This window comes from Erpetoichthys calabaricus, chromosome 2, assembly GCF_900747795.2.
Source record: "Erpetoichthys calabaricus chromosome 2, fErpCal1.3, whole genome shotgun sequence".
Taxonomy (NCBI): domain Eukaryota; kingdom Metazoa; phylum Chordata; class Cladistia; order Polypteriformes; family Polypteridae; genus Erpetoichthys; species Erpetoichthys calabaricus.
In genome coordinates, this window is record NC_041395.2 from 181,195,952 (window position 1) to 181,218,140 (window position 22,189).

At 39.1% G+C, this 22,189-nt stretch overlaps 2 protein-coding genes across 4 annotated transcripts in view; both read left to right on the top strand.

Annotated features, from left to right (window-relative positions):
• efna3b (ephrin-A3b) overlaps positions 1–22,189 on the top strand; it is a 320,073-nt gene that overhangs the window by 294,879 nt on the left and 3,005 nt on the right. For both annotated transcript variants that reach the window (XM_028794858.2, XM_051923655.1), the window contains one exon: positions 11,807–12,096. In XM_028794858.2, coding sequence (XP_028650691.1) covers positions 11,807–12,096 — 290 coding nt within the window. The remainder of the gene's footprint in view (positions 1–11,806; positions 12,097–22,189) is intronic.
• The window catches only part of slc50a1 (solute carrier family 50 member 1), a 510,780-nt gene that overhangs the window by 61,081 nt on the left and 427,510 nt on the right, over positions 1–22,189 (top strand). The gene's annotated exons all lie outside the window — the stretch shown is intronic.

Sequence of the window (22,189 nt, forward strand, 5' to 3'; positions counted from 1 at the left end):
CGATAATGCACGGAGATGAGCATGTATTCAACTCTTCTACATACTTTTCATTGTTTTATTTTTTTAATAATTAGAATGTAAGCAGATTAACTGACTTCCTCAGGGCCATACATTGCGCCAGAGGTAAGAATGGAATCAGCACCCTTCTGGGGTTAGTCCGAGCCCTATACCATACTATTGGCCATATGGTGAAGCAGCTTGCACTTAGTTAAAGTCTGTATAACCAGTATTTATTGTAAATTTGCATATTTACAGCTAATATGTGAATGGCTTAAATCTATCTAGGATTGTTAATACCTAATGGAAGGGATTGTAACCAGCCAGCAGACATTAAGAAATGCCTTCAGTTACTGTATATCATGAACATATTGCACTCAGTGAGGCATGTATAGTGCAGCTAGCTAATAGATATCTTGACAAACATGCGCATAGTCTGAAATATTAACTGTTGACTTGATAGTAGCCACGAATAGCTTTCACATAACTGACAATATCCAAAGCCTCATTCCATGTTAATATATTGCCTTTTTCTCCATTTTGCCAACGGTTTAAACAGTTACAGGTGTCTTGACCAGCCTTTGTTGTTCTACTCAGGCCACAGTCCTAATATCCACAGGCAACAGAGAGTCTGCATATGGACTGAAACCTTCATGCTGCTGCATGTCAAGAATTGTCAGACATATCTACAGCTTCTTTGTATCATGAACAGCCTGAAATGATTTGGCCATCCCCGAGGCTCCAGTGTAGTGCATTGAGCTCATCCTGCCAGCTGTGTGAACAGCTCTTTTGTATGATAAAGTAGAAATGCACAATAAAAAATCTCTGCCTGCATACTGGCTTCCCTCTGTCAATAGCAATTAACACACACTGAGATAGCTGCATAGACCTGTACAGGAGGAGCAGGCTGTGGAGATCAGTGCCATTGTGTCTAGTTTTGATAAATTTTCAAAGTACCTATGTATCATAGCCAGCAGTTAGCCGGCTTTCTAGCTTCTCCGGATAATTACACTTACATTTGGTCAGGCTGTAGCTCCTCAGTGTGATAAATAGACTGCACACAATCAATCATTCCTCCTGTTGTCCTGTATCAACATCTGGATGCAGCCATAAAACATTTTTTATTATTTATACATCCAGTCTAGAAACTTGGCACACTGCATTTTTCTTGCATTGTAACAAGTCACAATACTACTGAGCAGTGAAAGATTGTGTTACATTATGCCTGTGCAGGGAGATTTTTTTTTTTGTTGTTGGGTTGAAGAAACATTTATTAATTTATTTAACAAATAGAAAGATTAAATTAGCATGTAAATTAATAGATGATATCAGTAATCACAACAGGAAGGAGATGGAGAAGGGTGCAATGAGAAAATGTTTTGGGGGTGGGGGCAGGGGGAATGTTGGAGCAGCCTTTCTCGATGTTCATTTAATAATTGAATAAATCTAGTCCCCTTGAGAGCTGGCCTAGAACTTGCTGCCTGCCAGAGGAATGAAATAAATGATGCACAAAGACACAGAACGGAGAACAGCAACTAAATGCAAGTGTGCCAGGCACTAACTAGCAATACAGAGAGACGGTGCTGGGTGCTGTGATGGTAGGAACCAGGTGCTCAAGGGAATTGGCTAGGTGCTGTGCAAATGGAAACATTTGCTAATAGGAGAAGTGCTGGGTGCCGAGCAGAGAGGAACGACCACCAAGGGAAAGGTGTCCCACAAAGGGGGTAAAAGGCACCCAAGGGAAATGTTCAGGGGTAGCAGAGAGAGGAGAAACCACTAATTGGGAAAGTGCAGGGTCCTGCATAGAGGAGAAGTGGCCCTCAAGGGAAATGGCTGGCTGTGGCGCAGTGAGAAAGAAAAATCTACTAACACAGAAGGTACCAAATACATGTTAAAAACCTTGTCAGAGCCTGACTAAAAAGTGTGATTACAGGAAATCTTGCATTGCTGTTGCAGTGTCTATGTGTTATACTCTTGGCAGTGATGGAGGGGAGAAGCTCCATGATTACGGCCTCTGAGATCCTCGGAGGACTTCTCTACTTGTAAAGTGCCGTGGGATACTGTAGGCAGGCAGAATGTGTTGTAATGGCAAAGATAAGGGGCTATAAACAACAAGATTACTAGTTCAGTGCCACGACTAACTCACTGTATGACCCTGAGCAAGTCATTTATCCAGCCGATGTTCCATCTGTAAAAGAAGGCATATAAACAGTCATACTGTATCCTCATTTTGTAAGACATCTTGGATAAAAGTATCAGCAAATTAGACCGTAACAACATATTGGTGAATTAGCTTCATGCTTACCAGAATAGAAATAATAATATCAATAGTAGTAGTAGTAGTAGTAATAATAATAATAATAATAATAATAATAATAATAATAATAATAATAATAATAATAATAATAATAATAATAGAGGTGTGATGGTACTTGTTATGACATTAGACTTGTCTGGTCTTCCTGTTCTACAGAGAACAGGGTAGATCACTCACCCACATGATGACTGCTGGGAAACCTACTTAATAGATGTGGACCATTCCCTTAGGTGTCTGATCCTATTAGTGGATTTTTTCTGACCCAGATTTCTCTGAATATATGGGCTGAAGGTAGCATTAAATTGCAGTGGCAGATGTTTTCAGTTTAGCTCCACATTAGGGTAACATTTCCTGTTGAAATGGTAAACCAGGGTGATTAACACTGTCTTAATAAACCCAAATACCTAATGAAAGCACTGTGTAGAGTGGTGTAAAGTTGGTATTATCTTCAAAAATCAAGATTGTTAAAGATAATACCTACGTTACAAACTCTCTAAAATGGTAAATTAGCTATCCCATATAACAAGTCACTAAATATAATGTCAGCTAGCAAGTCAAAGCTGGCTAAAATGCTAGCAATGAAGAGAAAACTGAAAAAGTTTGTATGTGAGAAATGTGGAGGAGAATATCCCAAAAATGTAAACGGACCTGAATACTTGTGTGAGACAGGCATGGGGGATTTCTAGTTATTTAATAGTTAAAACCTTCAAACTTGCAAACATGTTCATGTGGTCACATCCAAGATAAAGAAAAGAAAAAATGTTGGCAAAAAACCTGTGTTGACATGTAGAGAACACACAAATTCCACACAGGTAGCACTCAGTCTGGGAGAGGTCTACGGGCCTATTAGAATAGTATTGCTATAAACCTAAATAAGCAGAAAGGATTGGACACAGGAAGTGAAAGTCAAAGGAATTAAAAAAATATTTTAAAAATACCCAGACACTCTAATAGGTTGTACTTCACAAGATTTTCTCCCAGCCTGACTACAAGGGTGGCCCCGACACTCATTTGCCCATTGGAAAATGCCCAAAGTACGTTCCCTCTAAACTCTTATTCTGTCTCCTTCTAAACTCTTCTCATCTTCCAGATAGGTTCTCGATCCCTACCTTACTTTTTAAAACTAGGCTAAAACTGGCAGGGTGAGTCCCCATGCTTTAAATTCAAGAGACACTGCTCTTGGTATGTACTACAAAGTCCTTCAGCTCTCTGGTCAGATGATTCTCCGACAGTCCCAAGAAGTGCTCTTTCCAATAAAAGGTTTTTTTGGATGACTTGTTATATTTGGGGCTCCTCTACTGCCATCTATAGCCTGGTTACCTGTAAGTCTTCATTAGCTTGTCACTCACTCTGGTGTCTATGCATTTACAGGGTTGTCACCACTTGGTGCTCTCTGTCTAACATAGCCTCACCAATTGTGCAAACCCTGTTATGTCCTTGTCTTTTTCTGAACCATACTCATGGAATCTCTTTTCCTAGCAGTCCTTTACAACATTTCTTACTTTGTAATAAATGTTACATGAAAACAGTCATGGGATCTCAGCATGATAAGGTATGCTAAAGATTAGGTTTTGATGTCCATTACATTCCCACAACCCAGATGTCAGCATTAAAAATGCACTAATCAAACAGTATTGAGTCTTTGTGGCCTTAGGATGCTTACAACATCACTATAGTAATCTTGCAAAGCCTGTACTATACATTTGTCAAACATATATACAACTGATTAAGATAAATCCAAATCATATCACATTTTATTTTGATGACTGAAATGTGGTAGCAGGGTGATCTTGACAATGATTGTTTTAAGAAATGATCTGGGAGTTATACAGTTACCACAACAAGGGAGGGTCAGCTATTTATGTGGAAAGCAACATGGGCATATCCTTCTGACTAAAAAATTGTGGTACTTTCCATAGATTGCCTTGTAATACTAAGACCATCAGCCAAAGAATGTGTGATTCTATTCACAGCATCTTTTAATTCATTTTCCACTAGGTGCTCCTCACAGCCACATGATGACAATCAATTCGGGTAAAAGTCTTTACTGATCCATTGGCAGGAAACTAAAGGTTTTATCAGTTGCTGGTTTGCATGAGTTTGCCTTTGCAATGATGTGCCATGGACATCCTGTCATCCATCATAAAACCCTTTCTGTCTAGTGGAATATTTCAACATGATAATATGCAACTGCACAGAGATCTTCTCCTTTGCCAGATGTGCTTGAACCTGCTGTCAGTTGAACATGTGTGCGACATTTATGCACACCACAGACCACTACTTGCCTCCCTGAAAAAGCAGGTTTGGCAGTGCTTGGTGGGATATGCTACAGGACACCATTCATCACATAATGTATGTCTCCAATTCTCAATGCATGACTGCTTGGACTGCCAACCAAGAGTTTTTTTTTTACAATACAGACAGTCCACCCATGTAACCTTGACAAATTTGGACCAATAAATTGTTACACTGCCTTAGTTTTGAAAAAGTTCTTTGTTGTTATAGTATATTTTGGTGAAAAAGACCACTGTTTCCTGTTGTTTCCACTGTTTTTCATGCAACTTGGACCACTATGTTTGGAAGTGACCATTTTTTTGTCACAGAGTGTGCTCATGTGTGGAATGCAGTCAAAAACAAACTAAGCATTACATACTGAAATGCAAGGACAACATGAATAGTCTTGGGATATAGGTGGAGACGTCTTCAGTTTTTATCAAATGGCAGTTTTAATCTGTCTGTCATGAATAACACACATGACATCTTTTGGAAAAAGACATTCAGCATCTTCCTAAATGTTGAGTTTTTCACTCTTAAGGCATTTATACCAAATATAAACTCATTCTTCCATAATATTTTTATTACCATATGACTTCAACACATTTAAAGTTTTTTTATAAAGTTTTAGTTAGTCTTCCACAAAGCTACATTTTTTTCTCACCTTTTACGATGTCTTGTATCAGCAGTCTCACAGAAAACATCAAGACTGACAGGTTTCTTCTCGTCTGCTGTGTGAGATGTGTCCACAGGCAGAAGCTGAATGATTTCTTTGTGACAGATGCACTAAACTGCTGTTTGATAGACATGTATGACAACATCCTGTGACCACTAGCCGACAGTGCATTAAGACAACAAGATCATCTTGTGGGCTACGGTCCAAACTCAGATAATTACCAGAATTCTACAGCTCACTGCTCATGTGATATTTGTGATAAGGGCATGAGGGGTACTTCTCCCCTTCTTCCAGCAGATGGCTCTGTTGTGCAAAAATTGAATAAGCAGTATATTTACCTCAGTAATTTCATATAGTTAAAATATTTATAGTAAACTCAATCATCATTTTTAAATGTTTCCAATTTTCCATGATGTGTTTAATGCTATTTCTTATCTAGAAAAATATTTATTTTTAGAGTTCAAAGTTTTATTTGTATCTGGTGCCATTAGCCTGAATTTGGGTTACTTGAGCATGCCATCGGATACAGCAGTGTTCTTGGGAGATTGTTGTTTATGAGGGCACATGTGCTGTCTCAGATTTTCAGTTCTGCTTTGAGGCTTAGAGGCTTGAGCCCTTTTTTTGTGATGCAATTTAAAGTGTGGACCTGTTGTGACCAGAAAGGGGTATTGCTACACCCCAAATACCAACTACAACTACACTACACATATTCTAGGTTCAAATAAAACAGGTTTATTAACTAAAGTACCTTACAGCAAGGTTCTTATACATTGGTTCTTCACAAATATTCTCATCTCTCTCTCTCCCCTCCACTCCTCCCAGGTAAGTGTTGTCCAGCTCCTCTCTTGACTCTGACTTGTCCTCATGAGGTCGAGCAGCCTCTTTTATCTTAGATCCAGAAGTGCTGTAGTCCCAGTGCTAGGGTATGGATTAATGGAAGCAGTCCCAGGTTAAGTGGAAGTCCCCGAAAGTAGGGAACACAAACCCTCACAGCACTCTCTCTGGTGGTCCCCATAGAACCCAACAGGGCTGCCACACAGGAATACAGGTCCCAGCATTCCATGTGTGTATCTGTGTGGGAATATTGACACAGGGATGCTGTTATCTAATATGTACAGGCTGTCTCCCCCTTCCCTTTCATCACACTGGCCTACCGGCTAGGGATTGTTCTTTGGTCCAACCATGACAGGATCCCAGCGTGTCCACTTCTGTACAGGCATCTTCTGCCACCTTCCTGGCTTAGGCTGGAAATACCCTACCCCTTTTTTGCCCATTTGCCATCTGGGCCTTCCAGGTAAAGGAAGGTAGTCCATCCTAGCAGGGATGCCAGTCTCTGCGTGCCAGCCATTATTTTAATCATCTCTTTAATTTGGAATCACCATCATTGTTATGAATCACATCGATTACATATCTACAGTATGAGTTAGCACTTTGCCCATTGAAGCAATATTAGAAACTTCCATTCATCCATCCATTATCCAACCCGCTATATCCTAACTACAGGGTCACAGGGGTCTGCTGGAGCCAATCCCAGCCAACACAGGATGCAAGGCACGAAACAAACCCCGGGCAGGGTGCCAGCCCACCGTAGGACACACACACACACACACACACACACACCAAGCACACACCAGGGACAATTTAGGATCACAAATGCACCTAACCTGCATGTCTTTGGACTGTGGGAGGAAACCAGAGCACCCAGAGGAAACATTTACAGACACGGGGAGAACAAGCAAACTCCATGCAGGGAAGACCCGGGACGCAAACCCAGGTCTCCTTACTGCGAGGCAGCCGCACTACCACTGCACCACCATGCTGCCCTATTAGAAACTTATGATTACTTATTTGCATTTCTGATTTTGGTGTTGGGCATTTGATGGTGATGTTGAGATATCTTTTAATGCTGCCCTTTGGTGGTTGTACTATATGACAATACTGTACATTGATAGATTTTCAGCTATGGAATTATTCATTTTTTTCATCACTGATGCTGGTAACCTAATACATTGTGAAATGCAGTGTCTCCCCCTTGCTCGGTCACATAAGATTTACAGGAGGATATCTCCCTTGGTTACCCTCCAATGCCACTGCCTTCACTCCAATTTTCCATGGCTTCTTTCAAGTGGATCTAATGATCTTTCTTCTGCTGTCTCCACATTCACACTGTTCGCTCCATTACACACCACTCACTTATAGTCAGAGGTAACAACACCATGAACAAATCTATGCCAGGTTCTACCCCGTGTTTGCTGCTCACCATGTACCCAGGCCAGGGGATTTAAGTAGAGAAGTGGGTCTGCTCTTTATGTGCTTCATCTTTTCTTCTCTTTCTTTTTCTCACTCACTCACACCCTCTGCACTGCTTCTCAGTATGGCCCTGCACCTTCTTGCGAAGTCCACAAATTTTAATTGTAAAAATGTCACTTGTCTTGATATGCATTTTTGTTTTCTTTATGCTTTGCAAAATTCTTCTTGATTGGTTTATGTGGCACGATGCAATGGAGCATATTGTGAATGGTGATGTCTTTGTGGTGTAGGTTACTGTCACTGAGTTGAAGTAAAATGTGACTTTTGATAATTAACAACCAAGTCCAGACAGCTGATATGCACAGGGCAATTAAGCCTTCAATCCAATCCAGCTTGGCAGAAGTTCCCAAACTGCTGCTGTGCCCTTCAGTGCTGGATATACTGTATTAGTGCTGTGGCTTAAATTGCCATGCAGTATGGTACTGTACATTTCTGTCCATTTTCTGTGGAACTAAAGAAAAATGCTGAAAAATATAGATCATAGTGTAACAGAAAATAACAAATCTTTTTAGAATGAAGAACTTAATCATTTTCCAGTCCTCCTGTTCTTTATAACTGGATAGTGTTTGGCAGGCTCTCAATTTGCTAGTTTTATGGTTGCTGTGGCATCAGGGGATTCCTCCCACAGGACAACTGGTAAACAAGGTGCACAATTCCCAGCGGACTATCCACTTTCCCTAACAGCGTGGTAAAGTAGAGAACAGCCGTCAAGAGTTAGTCCTGCTGTTTGTGAGGTAACACTGTCACCTAATGGTCTGTTGTGGACACTACATGACTTTTTTACTGTGTGGGTGTTCCCACAAACTGGCTTTCTTGTTTTTATTTCTAACCTCAAGGCATTGTGACTGTTTTACAAGCACAGCATGCACAGCTATAACAATTAGCCATTAACATAATAAATCTTAGCATAAATGAAATTGTAGGGGGAACAAAAGCCAAAAACCCTGTGTACTTTTTTGCAATGTCCATCAAGGACTATACATCTGAGAGGTATTGTTTAGTGTGTCATTTGTCCATTTTTAATATCCTTTGAATCCCAGTCAAGGCTTCAAGGGAGCTGCCAATATCAAAGGACACAAAACACCCAGAGATGCCAATTAATGCAGATCATTTATATCATAAATGAGATATGCACTAAATGGCAATTTTATTTGATAAACTTGCATAATGGCGAGTTGGTTTCTGAGCTCAACACTTTCTATGAAGGATTCAACAAGATTTTAGAAGGCTGATTTGTGTTGATTTCTGTCCATCCTGTGGATGTTCTAAGCAAAGTGGTGATGAAACTTCTAGAAATAGTTTGTTCCATCTAATCGCATGGTTACAAAGCAAGCATTAAAACGAATTTATGATCATTCCCTTTAACTATTCCAGGACTTTTCTTGCTGTGCCGATTAGAACCTTATGTCACTAATCACATGTATTTTTAGATGAGTACCCTGCTGATATGAAGGGATATTTTGGATTAGGAATGATGTTCAGATGTAGTCACTGAAAAGCTTCCCCAGCAAAGGACCCAATTCATGCCAATTGCAGTGCCACCACCAGAAACCATCACTGACACACAGCAGGATGATACCAATGACTCTTAGGTTTATTTTCTTTTTACCACACCTTTGTTAGCTCTGTATTAGCAGGGGCCACTATGCTTCGCAGATCCTTCAATATTGGTGCAACTTTTTGTTTTTCATTAACAGGTATCAAATTGGATTGAGTTTCACCATAATATGTAATGCATGACAAGCATTTTGAAATTCTTTTTTTGCCTACAATTAAGAACTCAGATGTTAACAGATTGACTGTACTCTGCTACTCTTTACAAATATAGTCAGCCTCTGTCTGTCCCATTCATTAACAGCTTTCTATGCACAGGACTATTACAGACTGTATCTTTTTTGGGCAATGGACTATTCTATTAAGAACTCTGACAATGTTATACAAGAAATTCATATAAAAAAAGAGTGTTTTTTGGAGGGACTCATACTGGTGCATATTCGACTAATTAAGATGACATTTCTTAAAAGCAATGAAATCTTTACCGTTGTCTAGTCTCCCACTGACCTAGATACACACACACACACACACACACAATTAATTACTAATCACCCACTTTTGGTAATTTTGTCTACACATGTGATGTCATCAGTGATTGAGCAGTTAGTCAATGGGTGGAGCAGATGAGTCAAAAAGCAATCTTTCAGTGTATTCAAATACTTTGATAATTCTTTAGGAGCCCCTGATCTGCTTAGTGTTGAGACAAAATGCCACTTGCAGCAGCAGGCAGCATCTGGCTTACACGCTGGACACATGGGCAACACTTCACAACAAAACACATTCATGTCTTTGTGAATATATTGAGTTACACTGATTTAGTTTCAAATGCCAGTGTCATATTTCTACTGGCAGCTTCAGTTTACCTTTCAGAAGTTGTATCACTCTTCTTTCAAGTTGTCCACTACTGTGTTTACATGTTTACAAAAAAAAAAAAGATTTTTCAGAATATCTGCATAAAACTGAAATGCATCAGAAATCCATTTTAACACCCCAACCCCCTGTTTATCTCAGATTTGGAGGATTTCTACACACCTTGTAATTTCTGTAATTCATAATGCCTGGTGAGATTCCTCTGCATCAAGAATTATGAAAAAATGATCTGGGTAATGAATGTCCTTGTGGAGTTTGACACTTCTCTATAAAAGATCAGTAAGATTATAGCTGGTTAATCTTACTGGCCAATTGTTAGACATAAGCTTTCACAATTAATGCAGACATTATATCTGATAAAAAATTATCCATGAATTTTTTAGACATAATGGACATACAATTTAACCAACAAAATTGTGTTTAATATAGCATTATTAATAAGATACACCATTACTTTCCATAATAAACAAGAATACATTTCATTAAGTGACTTTGTTTTTTTAAGATATGGTATTAAAACATCAGTGGATGATAAGGGGAAAAAATGGATTATCACAATTTACAACTGGATGCAGGGTGGTGGTGGTGCAGTTGGGTAGAGCTGCTGCACCATGGATCCAGCATCATGGGTTTAAATCCTATGCTTGAAGGTTTTTGTGCTCTCGCTGTGTTTTCGTAGGTTTTCCTCTGGGTTCTTCTTGTTTCCAACCTTATCCTCAAATTAGGTGGCTCTCATTTGATTCTCTTCACAGTGTGAGTGTGGTGGATGTGTGTATATGAGTGGGCTTTGTAATGGATTGGCATCCTTTTCAGAGCTGGCAGGGTAGGCTCCGGGCCTTCACTACCCTGAAATGAATTAAGATGGCTTGAAAATTTTATGTGTGTTTTACAGCCTCATATAATAGCTAAGCTTTGAAATTATATTATAATTATATGAATCATATCAGCTTTTATTCATACTCATCTGAAACAAGGTACCAACGCTGCTAGCCTTAACCATGCTGAATCCAATGATTTCCATTTTAGCCATTCTTCTCACGTCTAAGTGTATCAAAGCAGATTCTTCTTTTTTTGTCACATGGCCATATCTAAATGCCACAAATATATAATACTGAATGTAATATCGCACATCCATACAGTTACACATTCAGTGTATTACAATATTAAATTGAACGCTTCACAAATATATGCAGAGTGTATACCAGTCCACCAGTTTTCATTAGGATCCTCTTCAGAATTGCATAGAATAGGTTTACAGCGACAGTATTCACATTCTTTAAACTCTGAAATAAATTAGCTCATTTTTTGGAAGCAAACATTGTAATAGAAAAAAAGAAAACCAAAGAGTGCTGCCTGTCAGCTTTACCAAAGGGAAAAAGAAATCATGACCTCCTGATAATTTCTAAAAGATGTGCTGGTTGGAAGTTTAGAAGTTCAATTTTACTGAGGAAATTGGCCCATGATTGAGCTTCATGCATAATTCTCATCATAATTCCCAATACACAGAAAAATATGTTCTTGATACAACATCCATGAGACATCAGGAATACAGTAAATGAGACATTACTGCAGCCAGCAACAATTAACACTGGACAAATATGGTGTCCATATAATACAGTCCAATGATAGCAGATAGGAACTGACCTTTGGTCGCTTGATTAAGTAGATAAAGAGAATCAAAAACGTTGACTCACTACTGTATATTTTTCTTTCACAGCTTGTATCTTTTTACAGAACAATAAAAATCCCGAAAACCTTCTTTATAATATGACTTGTTAAAATGCTCTTTCTCTCTTTCTTTCTCACAGCCTCAGGAGAGAAGGCTACACCGTGGAGGTAAATGTCAATGACTACCTGGACATCTACTGCCCTCACTATAATGACTCCTATCCAGAGCACAAGATGGAGCAGTACATTTTGTACATGGTCAGCTATGAGGGTTATCGAACTTGTGACCCTGCTTATGGCTTCAAGCGCTGGGAGTGCAACCGACCCCATGCACCACATTCCCCCATCAAGTTCTCGGAAAAGTTCCAGAGATACAGCGCCTTCTCCCTTGGCTACGAATTCCTTGGTGGCCATGAGTACTACTACATTTGTAAGTATAGGCTGACCATATGTGATGTGCATTCTACAGTGATAGTAGTCTATTTATAATTAAAAAACAAATTGGGTATATTGCATCCTTTATTAACTGGCCATGAAAGTCCTACGTGTCTAAGTAATGATTTTATATGTACTGCAATTTAAAGTGACAAGCAAGTGTTCTGACACACTAACAAATGTGTATTGATTCGATGAATAATAATCAGCAGCATGCAGCATCTGGGAGTAACGATCAGCTGAATATGACACCTGAGAGAAGCAGACTGCTGTATACAGCATTGGGGATAACACAACAGATTCATGTACATCAGCTTGTGGGACTAATACTAATAATATGATCTACTGATTGTACTATTGCACAAATTTTACTGCCAGGTAAAAACTGAATCATCCGCGTACAGCAATAGGACATAGCAGTCATCTTTGTAGCACATCTTAGAGGAAGACTATGCTTTAAGTTTCCCCAGGGATTAATAAAACGATTAGTAATTATTTGTGCACAATACACTAATTACATATTGTATGCAGTTAATTCAAATGCAAACAGCTGAAAAAACATCTGGGACAAAAACATCTGTACACAACATCTGGAATTGTGCTAACATGTGTGTGCAGTGTATCACTCAAAATTTTATTTTTATATAGCGCTCATCTCATTATTACATGGCTCCAAGTGCTAAGTGGGACACCAAATGTGCCATTAATACCACAACTATGTTCAGTGCTGGGAATTGACAGTCAAAGTGTGTATGAAATTTGAAAGTATCTAGCTTCTTGATAACAGACATTAGACCTAAAGTATGTGAGAGGTAACGATGTCTATAGTACCTAAAATATTGTACATGCATGCACAGCTGAATTTTTATTTCAGACATTACTATACACTGAGATTCGGGATTTGTTAATTCAGAAGAGGGTTATATTTGGGGACGTTTTAGTACTGCTGTAGCATCAGAATGCACATAAAATGCAGCACAGGTGACTTACTATAATAGCAGGTGGCACAACCATACTGCTCTGGCTGGCGCTTTATAAACAGCATTTATTATTATTATTATTATTATTATTATTATTATTATTATTATTATTATTATTATACAGTATGTTCAAATATTCTCCAGATGACACTGTGCATGACACAGAAGCTGGACTTACCCCTGAAGATGTTTGATCCTTATCATGTAAAACCAGTCTTGAGACTGGTCAGAGGCAATCATCCCTATGGATATCATTAACTGAGTCTCTCCTTTGTGAGTACAGTAGTTGGCACATTATTGTAGGCACTAACCAGTGATCCTGCCAGATGGGAGAAATTGGTGATATAAGCCACTTTTATTTATGTGACACAGGGAAACTGTACTGTGATTTATTTATTGAAGTATATGAAACGGGAATGATCCAAATACATATTTTATAGTATACAGTTTACAGAAAATACATATTCTACAGTATTTTTGCTGTTTCGGAAAGTTGTACAACTCTCAATGTCAACCAGAAATGCTCATAGCTGCTTCACTGCTGTTGTCACGTGTTTACAAAAAAATGGCTGTCAGAACATCAGCATAGAATTGAGTTGCACAAACCATCTATTCATATTCCTCCTTATGTCTCTGTTTGAAGGATTTTTGTAAACCTTATAACTGCAGAGCACGCGGTTACTTTTGCTAGTAGAAAACAGTATGTGTGAAGGAGGTAGTCCACAGCAGCATTTGGTTCTCACAGTTTCCTTCTTGACTTGGATAGCATGTAGCTCTCTTACCTCAATATCCATCGACTTTATTCAGGCTTACCAAATAGCAGTAGAAAATAACTAAACTTCCACAAAATGACTGACATCCTCAAATAAATTTTTTAAGGCTCATTCACTCTCATAAGCCAGAGTTCTCAAAGTGGTTTGGACTGAGGATTGCTCTTCCAAAGATTGATAATTGGTGGTCACCATATTTTTATACGTATTTTACAAAATGTATTTATTAGGAAATGCTACATTGTTGGATTTACATGTTCAGATCTCAGATTTTAGCCAGTGATTTATAATAACTCCCAGTTTCTAAAGAAAGTGTAAAGGCAGCCAGGCAGAGTCTCAACATGATGCAGCAGAAGGAGGTTGTGTCGCCGAATGAATAGAATTAGGTGTCTGCCTTTGTCTCAATGCAAGAACCAAAATCAGAAGTGAGAACTGACAGAAGAGGTGCCACTGATGTAGCATAAAATGAGGATCAAGACTGGATTTACTACTATTAAATTAACTTTTACTGCAGTGGACTAATGCAAAACATAAAAGTAAAAATATTGTAATGAACACCAGACTGATACAATTGTATTATTTTATGTTTGCTTGCAAATACAGACAGATTCTAGAAGCATTGCTTCCAGAAAGGCTGCATGCCCTCTGGAATCACCTGTCACAGGGGTTGGGTACTGTGAGTTGATGTCTTTAAAAAGGTATGCCAAATAAAAGGGGCCATTTAGCGCGTTTACATGTGCTTCAATAACCTAGTTATTCTTAGAAACTTGATTTCTAAAACGCCTTGTAAACCATTATTCCAATTAGAGAAATCAGTTTATTGGCCTCTAGGAAACCAGTTTAACGGAGGTAGATTTCTCTGTGAATAATCTAATTATCTAGGCCACTGGGTTACTGTTAAGGATTTTGCAGTCTGCGCATGTCCATTGAGCTTTGTCATCCAGCACATGTACAGTCATATGAAAAAGTTTGGGAACCCCTCTTAATTCTTTGGATTTTTGTTTATCATTGGCTGAGCTTTCAAAGTAGCAACTTCCTTTTAATATATGGCATGCCTTATGGAAACGGTATTTCAGCAGTGACATCAAGTTTATTGGATTAACAGAAAATATGCAATATGCATCATAACAAAATTAGACAGGTGCATAAATTTGGGCACCCCAACAGAGATATTACATCATTACTTAGTTGCGCCTCCTTTTGCAAATATAACAGCCTCTAGACACCTCCTATAGCCTTTGATGAGTGTCTGGATTCTGGATGGAGGTATTTTTGACCATTCTTCCATACAAAATCTCTCCAGTTCAGTTAAATTTGATGGCTGCCGAGCATGGACAGCCAGCTTCAAATCATCCCATGGATTTTCGATGATATTCAAGTCACGGGAATGTGACGGCCTTTCCAGAACATTGTACTTCTCCCTCTGCATGAATGCCTTTGTAGATTTTGAACTATGTTTTGGGTCATTGTCTTGTTGGAATATCCAACCCCTGCGTAACTTCAACTTTGTGACTGATGCTTGAACATTATCCTGAAGAATTTGTTGATATTGGGTTGAATTCATCTGACCCTCAACTTTAACAAGGGCCCCAGTCCCTGAACTAGCCACACAGCCCCACAGTATGATGGAACCTCCACCAAATTTGACAGTAGGTTATGAGGGGCCAAACAGGCCATAAATCATATATTTCTGTGTAATCTATTGGTTTACGTGTGAACACTATTGGTTTATGAATATTTACCATCGGTTTGCGTGCATACTTAATTGGTTTGCGTGCATACAATACTGGTTTCATTCATATGAACTATATTGGTTCGTGTCCGTCTATTATCGGTTTGTGCGTGAACTATATCCATTTGTACGTACATACCACTGGTTTGCATATGAACTATATTGATTTGCGTGTGTATATCACTGGTTCCAGTATGTTTGTTATTGGTTTGTGAGTGAACTGCATTGGTTTTCGGTTGTATGTTATCGGTTTGCGTGTGAACTATATTGGCTTGCGTTCTGTATCGGTCTAACAATGGATTTGCGTATGCACTATATTGGTTTCATGCACGTCTTATACTGGTTTCATGTGGGTAACCTGTCGATTTTGCGCTTGAACTCTATTGGTTGTATGTGTGCACTATGTCGGTTTCGCGTATGAAACATATTGGTTATGCGTGCGCACCCTATCGCAACTCTGTGTATGAACTATATCGGTTCTGCGTGTGAACTATATCGGTTGTTCACGTGATCTTCAGCGGAAATGGGCGGGGCAAGAAACAGGAACTCAAGGGCCAGTAGAGTCCATCCATCCATCCATTTTCCAACCCGCTGAATCCGAACACAGGGTCACGGGGGCCGATAGAGTCATGGAGTGTAAAGAGATGTGTCTAGGAGATGCATCTGCGTTTAAATGGCACTGTATATTTTTTCCGCACCATACGCTTGCGAAAGGACTTGGTGGTAATTATTACTATTTAACAGAATCTACCCTTGAGTCTATAATGAACACAAGGCTGAAGTTAGGTATGTATTTTGGCCGACTTCTTATTCGGTCCCATCTACATGCTTGCTTGCAACCCGCAGCTGTACTTGTTCACACAGTATTTGCAAAACTGTTACTTATTCTAAAGGCAAAATATTCAACATTTACGATTGACGTCTTTATGCAACATAACATTTAGTTACTACTAGTTAGATTTATTATGCCGACGACCCTGCACCGCACAGACAGGTGAAGTGACTTGCTCAGGGTCACACAGTATCAATCTCAGGACTTGAGCACACGAACAAAGGGTTGAAAGTGCAAAGCCCTAACCGCAATGCTTGCGCATCTATAATGTGTATATTAATTGACTAAACGTGTCAATTCTTTGAAAAGCTAAACATTTAACATTTAGGACCTGCATGGGTCAGTTACATCATATTGGGCCACCTTACCTTTCAGTTTTGTGAAAAGGCAGATGTGTTTTTTTAAGATGCAGTGGAGTTTTGTTCTGCCCAGTGCGAGTATCAGGGTGAAACTGACAAAGTATTCCCACTTCTATATCAGATAAATGGGATTTACTGTGATATTTAATGGGCACTGTAAAGTGTTAAATGACGTTGGACCACCTTAATTTTCATAGTTTTGTGACATTGACATATATAAACTTGTCCAGGACAGATTCATTTGTTAAATTAGAGTTTAACAATTTTGACCCGTGCAGGATCAAAATGTGGAATATTTATTTTTTCAAATAATGGATCAGTCTGTAATGATGCCGATTAATGTACAGACTGTAGAATATTTTGCCTTGCTGTTATAATAGAATAAGAAGCTGGTTTGCAAAAGCTGTGTGAATAAGTAGCTGACTGCAAGCTTATACTTGGAGTAGCAAGGATTGAATAAAATGCCAGCCGAATGCGTACCTAACTTCTAACCTATGATCATTTCAGAATTAAGTGAAAATACTGGTTCAATCCCTTTAAAAGTCATCCTAATTTTCTGCATGACAAAAGATTTGTCCACATATTTATCCATTTGGTATTTTTAATGTGAACTCCTGTGTTGTAACAAAACGTTATCAAACTCCAAATAACTTAACTAAAGAAAAACTCCAAAGTGATTGTTTGCCTAAGTATTCAAGCCCAACACATTCATACTTTGACAAGAACCTTTTTGCTGTAGTAACAGCCTTCATTCTTTTGGGGTGTGTAAATATGCCTAGTTCTGCACATTGCTCAGTCGTGATTCTTCCCTATTCTTCTTGGCATTATTTCTAGGTACCCTCTATGTTGGTGGGATGTTTTCAAACAGTGCCCCAGATTCTCAACAGGGTTAAGATCAGGGCTTTGACTTGGCCATTCCGAAACATTCACCTGTTTGTTTTTGAGCCATCTCAGTGTCACTTTGGTCTAATGCTTAGGGTCATTGTCATCTTGAAAGATGAATCTTCTCCCGAGCTTTAAATTCATAGCAGACTGGAATGAGTTCTCCTGCAATATTGTGTGGTATTTGTGCCCATCCATTGTCCCTTCAACTCTGACAAGATTCTCAGTCCCAGCACATGAAAAACATCCCCATGGCAAGATGCTGCCACCACCATATTCCACTGTAGGTCTGGTGTTTCTTGTGGCATGGGCAGTGTTTGTTTTACGCCACACATTCTGTACCTCTTTGAAGGCTGAGAAAAAGGTTCTATTTTGGTTTCATTTGACCATAAAACCTTCTCCCTACATTTAACTGGAAAAATGCCATATGTGCTTTTATGTGGACCATCTTAAGGAATGGCATCTTTCTTTCCACCCTCCTGTAGAGGCCTGTTTAATGGAGAGCTCTTGAAATTGTGGACCCCTGCACCTTCACTCCAGTTTCAGCCAAAAAGAATTGCAAACATCTGAGAGTGACGGTTGGATTTCTAGTTTCCTCTCTGTCCAGTTGATGTCTAACTCTGATGTTCAGTTTTGAGGGACAGCCTGTTCTAGTAAGAGTCAGGGTGCTGTGATGAACCTTCCACTTTCTGATGATCGATCCAGCAATGCACAATGGGACATTCAAAATCTTGACATTTTTATAGTTATTTCCTGCAACCTTGTGCATTTCAATAACTTTGTTTCTCACATCAGCAGAATGCTCCTCTCTCTTCATTTTTTCAGTGACTGTCCACCAAAGACTACGGCCCCTACAAAGGGGGCTTTTTATATCCAGAGAGAAAGAAGTCATTATGTTTAATTATGACTGTCAAATGCCTGCCACCTTTGTAATTAATTTGTCATTGGTGTAAACCTGGAGCTTCCAAAGCACAGAGGTTTAAACACTTATGTAAACACTAACTTTGGAGATTTTCCTCCATCCATCCATCCATCCATTTTCCAACCCGCTGAATCCGAACACAGGGTCACGGGGGTCTGCTGGAGCCAATCCCAGCCAACACGGGGCATAAGGCAGGAACCAATCCCGGGCAGGGTGCCAATCCACCGCAGGACACACACAAACACACCAAGCACACACTAGGGCCAATTTAGAATCGCCAATCCACCTAACCTGCATGTCTTTGGACTGTGGGAGGAAACCGGAGTGCCCGGAGGAAACCCACACAGACACGGGGAGAACATGCAAACTCCACGCAGGGAGGACCTGGGAAGCGAACCCGGGTCTCCTAACTGCGAGGCAGCAGCGCTACCACTGCGCCACCGTGCCACCCGGAGATTTTCTTCTTCAATTAAATGTCTACATAATATAGTTTATTTTGACTTTGGAAATGTTTTGTTACAGCATAAGAAAAAATACTGAATGAATAAATATGTGTACAAATACTTTGTCTTGCGTAAAATTATGACAACTTTCAAGGGGATTGAATACTTTTGCATGTCACTGTATGTTTGTGAAAGGGTTTGGTGGTAATTATTTTTAAGTTAGGTGCACATTCAGCTGCCTTTTTATTCACTTCTAGTTACATCCAGTATAAGCTTGCAGTCAGCTACTTATTCACAAACCAGCTTCTTCTTCTACTGTATATTAACAGCAAGGCAAAATATTCTACAGTGTGTACATTAGTCCGCAAATTGATCCATTATTTGAAAAAATAAATATTCCAGATTTTCAACCAAAATTTGAACGGGTTGAAAATGTTAAACTCAACTTTAACAATGGAATCTGTCCTGGACAAGTTTATATTATGCCAATTAATATACACGTTGTAGATGTGTAAGCATTGTGGTGTAGTATTTAAGACTGCACTTTTAAACTCTGAGTTCACGTTCAAGTCCTGATAATGACACTATGTGACCATAAACAAATCACTTCACCTGTCTGTGCGGTGCGAGGGGCACTGGGCGAATCTACCCAGTAGTATCTAAATGTATGTTGGATAAAGGCGTTAGTAAATGTAGAATATTTTGCCTTCAGAATGAATAACTGGTTTCAAAAGTTGTGTGAAAAAGTACTGTGGCTGGGTGCAAGCAAACATGATCCTGGAAGCAAATAAGGACATGGCCAAATACGTACCTAACTTCAGCCTTGTGTTCATTACAGACTCAAGGGTTGATTCTGTTAAATAGTAATAATTACCACCAAGTCCTTTCGCAAATGTATTGTGCGGAAAAAAATATATAGTGCCGTTTAAACGCAGATGCGTCTTCTAACCACTTTTCTTTTCACTCCATGACTCTACTGGCCCCTGAGTTCCTGTTTCTTGCCCCGCCCATTTCCACTGAAGATCACGTGAACAACCAATATAGTTCACACGCAGAACCGATATAGTTCATACACAGAGTTGCGATAGGGTGTGCATGCATAACCAATATGTTTCATACGCGAAACCGACATAGTGCACACATACAACCAATAGAGTTCAAGCGCAAAATCGACAGGTTACCTACATGAAACCAGTATAAGACGTACATGAAACCAATATAGTGCATATGCAAATCCATTGTTAGACCGACACAGAACGCAAGCCAATATAGTTCATACGCAAACCAATAACATGCAAGCGTAAACCAATGCAGTTCACTCACAAACCAATAACAAATCATACTGAAACCAGTGATATACACACGCAAATCAATATAGTTCATATGCAAACCAGTGGAATGCACGTACAAACGGATATAGTTCACGCACAAACCGATAATATACGGACACGAACCAATATAGTTCATATGAATGAAACCAGTATTGTATGCATGCAAACCGATAGTCAATATTCATAAACCAATAGTGTTCACACGTAAACCAATAGATTACACACAGAAATATATGATTTATGGCCTGTTTGGCCCCTCATAGTAGGTAGCAGGTGTTTTTCTTGGAATGCGGTGTTCTTCCGCCATGCAAAGCGCTTTTTGTTATGACCAAATAACTCAATTTTTATCTCATCAGTCCAAAGCACTTTGTTCCAAAATGAATCTGGCTTGTCTAAATGAGCATTGGCATTCAACAAGCTACTCTGTTTGTGGTGTGAGTGCAGAAAGGGCTTCTTTCTCATCACCCTGCCATACAGATTTTCTTTGTGCAAATTGCGCTGAATTGTAGAACGATTTACAGATACACCATCTGCAGCAAGATGTTCTTGCAGGTCTTTGGAGGTGATCTGTGGGTTGTCTGTAACAATTCTCACAATCTTGCGCATATGCCACTCCTGTATTTTTCTTGGCCTGCCAGACCTGGGTTTAACAGCAACTGTGCCTGTGACCTTCCATTTCCTGATTACATTCCTTAAAGTTGAAGCTGACAGTTTAAACCTCTGAGATAGCTTTTTGTAGCCTTCCCCTAAACCACGATACTGAACAATCTTTGTTTTCAGATCTTTTGAGAGTTGCTTTGAGGATCCCATGCTGTCACTCTTCAGAGGAGAGTCAAAGGGAAGCACAACTTGCAATTGATCACCTTGAATACCTTTTCTTATGATTGGACACACCTGTCTATGAAGTTCAAGGCTTATCGAGCTAATCCAACCAATTTGGTGTTGCAAGTAATCAGTATTGAGCAGTTACATGCATTCAAATCAGCAAAATTACAAGGGGACCCACATTTTTGCACAGCCAGTTATTCACATTTGATTTAATTTCATACAACTAAATATTGCTTCACTAAAAATCTTTGTTTGGAAAACATCCCAGTACTCAGATGTTCCTAGGAAATGAAAGACATACCATTGTTATCTTTTTTGTTGATAGTAGAGTAAATTATTATGCAGGCTGAGAGGGGTTCCCAAACTTATTTATATGACTGTATTTGCTTCACACACACTGTCAGCAGTCACAGGCAGAAGTATCCACAAAATAAATTTCTGCATATTGTAATCTTTTTAGTTAGCCAATAAAAGGTGTCATTTTGCTTGGCTTTTCAGTCAATGTTTCAAAAATTGCTGATGAACTGAACATAAAGTGTTAAGCTCAGCAGCAGAATTTGAGAGCAGTAGGGTAATATGTTAAAATTAACACATAGTTACATAGTTTGATTATTTTTTAAAGTAAAGAGCAACCTAATGCAATGTTTACCTCACTGAAATAAAAATATCTGCATTATTATTATTCCTGCAGCACTGGGTGTAATGCAAGAAGCACACATACCAGATCCTTTGCAGGGCTCATTCGCACAGAAAAAACATGCAGAAAACAGTTTGCTGCGTGCAATCCAGTAACAGAAAACTAAAAATAAAGCATCAATTTGACTAAACATGTCTATAAAACACAAGAAAATTATCATAGGCATCATGCTTATTTTCAAATTCACAGTAGCCAATGATGACATTTAACTCTTTTTTTTGTGCAGTTTAGTGACATCAGAGCAATTTGCCAAAGGAAAACTCCAGAAGATTACTTGCTCAAGTAAACAGATTATTAATAAACTAGGTTTCT